Source organism: Perkinsus marinus, assembly GCF_000006405.1.
Source record: "Perkinsus marinus ATCC 50983 genomic scaffold scf_1104296967388, whole genome shotgun sequence".
NCBI classification, from domain to species: domain Eukaryota; phylum Perkinsozoa; order Perkinsida; family Perkinsidae; genus Perkinsus; species Perkinsus marinus.
The window spans coordinates 1,988-6,168 of record NW_003203573.1 but is presented as its reverse complement, the minus strand read 5'-3'; the positions used below and the strand labels follow the sequence as shown (position 1 = coordinate 6,168).

General features: G+C 49.0%; 2 protein-coding genes across 2 annotated transcripts; both read left to right on the top strand.

Annotated features, from left to right (window-relative positions):
- Positions 1-149: 149 nt before the first annotated feature.
- Positions 150-368, top strand: Pmar_PMAR011162 (hypothetical protein; the record flags this gene model as incomplete). The annotated part of the gene is made up of 2 exons (XM_002768716.1): positions 150-224; positions 276-368. 2 exons carry the CDS (start codon positions 150-152, stop codon positions 366-368), a joined length of 168 nt encoding a protein of 55 aa, XP_002768762.1.
- Positions 369-3,057: 2,689 nt separating this feature from the next.
- Pmar_PMAR011161 (hypothetical protein) lies at positions 3,058-4,016 on the top strand (the record flags this gene model as incomplete). The annotated part of the gene is made up of 3 exons (XM_002768715.1): positions 3,058-3,235; positions 3,383-3,490; positions 3,538-4,016. The coding sequence occupies 3 exons, from the start codon at positions 3,058-3,060 to the stop codon at positions 4,014-4,016; spliced, it is 765 nt and encodes a 254-aa protein (XP_002768761.1).
- Between the last annotated feature and the right edge of the window lie 165 nt (positions 4,017-4,181).

Genomic DNA, 4,181 nt, shown 5'->3' with positions numbered 1-4,181 from the left:
GATGCTCTCTGCACTGTAGAGTTACGATGAGCTTAAATTTATCAGCTCGCGTTCAGGTCTTTCAGAAGCCCTCTTGAGCGACTCTGTGCGGTTCTATTCGAAAGTTACTGGGATGGCCATGCCCTCTACGGAAGAGCTTGTCCGCCATAATGAATACATTGAATTTGATAGTCCTCAAGGCCCATGTATTGGAGTTGTTCCCTAAAGAGGGCCATGCATTCCCAGTGAGCTCCCAATTTCGTGGCGCGTGACGATTTGATCATGGTCATCGTCAGGTGACTGCTCCCAAGCGTGCTGACTCGCAGAAGGCTCTTCAGTCGACAGCAGCCTTCTTCAGGAACGCCTTAAATACCAGCAAACTCGACTGACTTGTATGTTTAACCCCTTCCTATGTTCCTCTTCCTTATTCTAATATTACTACTACTACCCTTACTAGCGTCTGAAGGCATATCCATCGCTATCAGGCTGATAGTATTCTCAGCTTGAGTAGCATTCCTTGTCTCTCTGTGCACGCGTTACAGTGTACGTGAAAGTAGCATCTGTTGTGTTCACGGCGACCAGTGGTTCGGACGGCCCGAGTAATAATTCAAAACGTCGCTATCGAATTGACAATTTCCACGCCTGACCCTGCGATGTCGTTGAGCTCTCCGAGTATGTCGCTACGAGCTCTATCAGGGGTCGTCAAACAGGAGAACTCCCGACACGAGAGAAACGGCAAAGTGTTGAAACTTCAGTTTGATCAGATATAAGCCAGTCCAATTTGGCAGTCTCAGGCGCGTGCGCCGATTGAGTATGACGGCGAACTGGGCGTCCAGAGTGCTATTTACTTTTTTGAAAAAAGGATGGATGAGGAACAGCAGTGAGTGTACTGTAGTGGCATCAATGGCGATCATCGGGAGCAAGCAATTAAGCGTCTCTCGGTGCCGTCTTCTGACGAAGATGGAAGTTTGCTGAAAATACTAACTGACAGTAGCAGCGGAGCGAAGTTTAGTTTGATTTCAACTGACTAGAATACTGCACTATTGATGGTATTCGTACAGTCCGATGTGTTTCGCTTTTGAAACTGCACTTGCGTTGTCACAGTATTACGTTGAATTCACTGGAAGGAACAGGAGCCGTCAACACAACAGTCTCAACGGAACACAATGTACAGCGACAACACCAAGAATAGGAGCAGCAACGCTAATATCGCTAATATCTCGTCACGTTACTTCAAGGCAGCAGCACTGAATAACCCAGTTAGCGTCCGCCGTGAGTGCTGGAGTGGCCTGGGCTCGCTACAGCCGCCGTCGTCTCTGGGACCGGGCGCTTACTGGGTAGGGAATTTCCGTCCGAGGTTGATGATACCATGAACACGCCCACCTATAGGGAGTTGTATTTTGCCGTTGTGGAGTTCTATGCTCATCCCTAGCCTTTTTCTGAGTGAGTCTCTGATAGTTCTCACTGTTACTTGGTGTATCAATAAAATAACCTTCCGGTCTAGCGGCAGGATTCAAACTCCCAACCTGTGTGCAGCTGTCTCTTTCGCCGTGCGTTGCGCAGGGTTTAGTGTTGAGTCCAACTGACCGTACTGAACTCGGCGAGTATGGGTTAACAACAGTTGGTAATTTACATACATGGTAAATGTTCAGATTTGAATCTCTAGCAGACTCTCAGTAAGCCGGCTAGTTGCGCCGATTGGTAGTACTCAAGCGGCTGCTGCCTTTCGCTGAGGCCAGGGATCCAACATTGCTGGCCGAATGGTGTCTAAGGAAAAGAAGACGAGTAACCAACAAGAATGTGCCAGGTTGAGTTTTTACGGGAAGACCTCCGAGATGCCTGTGGGGTAACTACCAATACCCGATGAAGTCACCGAGCGAATTACGGAAATACCGTCATCATCGAGTTTAGTACGATGAGGTCTAACAAGATAGACAGTAAAAACAACGGCTGATCACCAGACCGGCCACCTTCCGTTCGATAGAGTAACAGCAAGTTTGGGTCTGCCGAGTCCAGAGTGTACGTAGCTGTGAGCAGTAGAGGCTGCGGGCCGTATCAAGCTACTGTTGTCACGTTGTGAGACGCTATGGTCGTCAGGGGAAGCGCATGTGGGTGTCAAGGAAGGTAGCGACCTGATGAACCCCTAGTGCTGGTCATTGGGAACGTAGTCGCTACTTCGTAGTGCTGAGGGTCCGCTGCGGCTCACGGTAGTTTCCATGAGCGTAGGAGCAGCTACTGTTTGTGGGTTGCTTGCACTTTCTCGACTTATGATGCTTAGTGGGATAGTACCAACTAAGAGGCGCCGGTTGGAGCTGAAGAGATCCGACTACTATAAATATGCACTGACCTCATTAGTCGGCTTTCGCTTCTCTCAAGGCTGCCTAGATTGCTCGGCAAGCAACCGTCTTTAGGAGCCCAGCCAGGATCGGTACCAAATTCCCTCGAGCTCCTAAATGTTCAACTGAGAGGCTACTCGACTGCTAATGTTACTCTCACCTTCCTCTTGTAACGGTGTTGAGATAAGGTATTCGTCTGAGTGCGAATTTGAAGTCTCGTGCGATGGCCTCCTTAAAGGCAGCATCGGTTAATGACATAGGAGGAGAAGCTTTCCAACCCACTAGCAGGAGCAATGTGAAATAGTATGAAGCTTCAGACAAATGGCTACAAGTTGACTTCAACCCCAATAAGGGTCAGTCCTATCATTGAATAAATATACCATCATCAGCATTCCCAGTTGTTCGAATCAGACGTTTGGCTACAGGTTTTCGTCACCACTCGCCGATCCAATGGCGAGTCAGGCCTATCATTGAGTCGAAATACGACATTAACATCACTTTCATATTAGCAGTAATCGTGTGAATAGATCTGAAAGCGCCTGTGGAGTTATCGATCGAAGACATAGCGTTGGCACAAGTTTTTTGCACGCATGCGCACCCCTGAAGCTTAGGTCCCTGGTTCGATCCCCGGTGAGCGTGTTTCTACTGAAAGGTAATCTCGCTCGCCCTGACGATCGATACGCAAGTGAATCTTGTGCACTCGTTGATCGCACTCTGGCTTAACGACTTGAGATTCCTCCACATGGCTGATCATCAAATCATCGTGGATGACTCTGTGGGGCCCATCGATCATGCTGTGATCTCTGAGCTCGCCACTCAGCAAGGAACCTATCCTCAAGGGCTGGCTAATGCCGTGACCCCGCCCGCTAGAGGGGTCAAGAGGAAGAGTGGCGTTAGTGGTGGTGAACGCGGGACTCACGGTAAGCGTAACATTCAGTGATGATTCTCCGAAAAGAAAAATTTCATCTGGCTGTATATAAAAGCCTTCTATGAAAGCCATTATTTTAAGAGGGGTTATCGGCGTTTCCGTTTTTGGTAGCGCCAAATGCAACTCTTTGTGTGTTCAGGTGGGTTCAAACCTAAATCCCACTTCACTGAGAGCGAGAACGTCATGCTCGTGGAGCTCATAATTCGTAATCGATCAGTATTAAAGAGTCGTCGACCGGAGGCACAAGGTAGCCGCTCGGCGTCGTGAACAGCGCGTGATGGCAACTCTTGTCAGTTGAGAGAGCTAATGCTTTCGAATCCTTCACGGAGGCTCTCAATGAGATGAACCCGGGGTCGCCCAAGACGGTGCTGCAAGTGAGGAAGAAAATGGACAACTTGGTTTCCAGAGTGAAAAAGCTCATCGAAGAGCACAGGGAAGTCGGCTACGTCAAGAACAAAATCCCGGTCTATCTCATCAACCTCGCCAACGAGTTCATACTATGGAACCCTCCAGGGGAAGAGGTGCCCAACGTCACCGGCGGCGGCCACATAGTCTCCACGGGCGTCCATGACGATTTCGCCAGTACGGCTTCCTCGAACGCTGGCTTCTCTCACGCCCTGCATGCTTCGGCTGGACCGATACAAACAAGAGAAGGAATGCTCCACAAGCGAAAGCTGGAGTTGGAGTGTGAACTGTTGCTAGAACAGATAAAGAAAATGAAGGCCGAGAATGAGTTCACTGAGGCGAGATTTGGCGGTGTTGGCGTGCTGTGAAAACGCCACTCGTGTTAGAGGGGAGAAGATGCTATTGTGTAGACTATCATATTATAATTGCACCAACGGTGATGCGTACATATTTTGCATTAAATTGTGTCGTGTTGAGCAACAGTTGTTGGGGTGTTAGCCATGTGCATTTGTGAATACTTTCTTGACGACTTG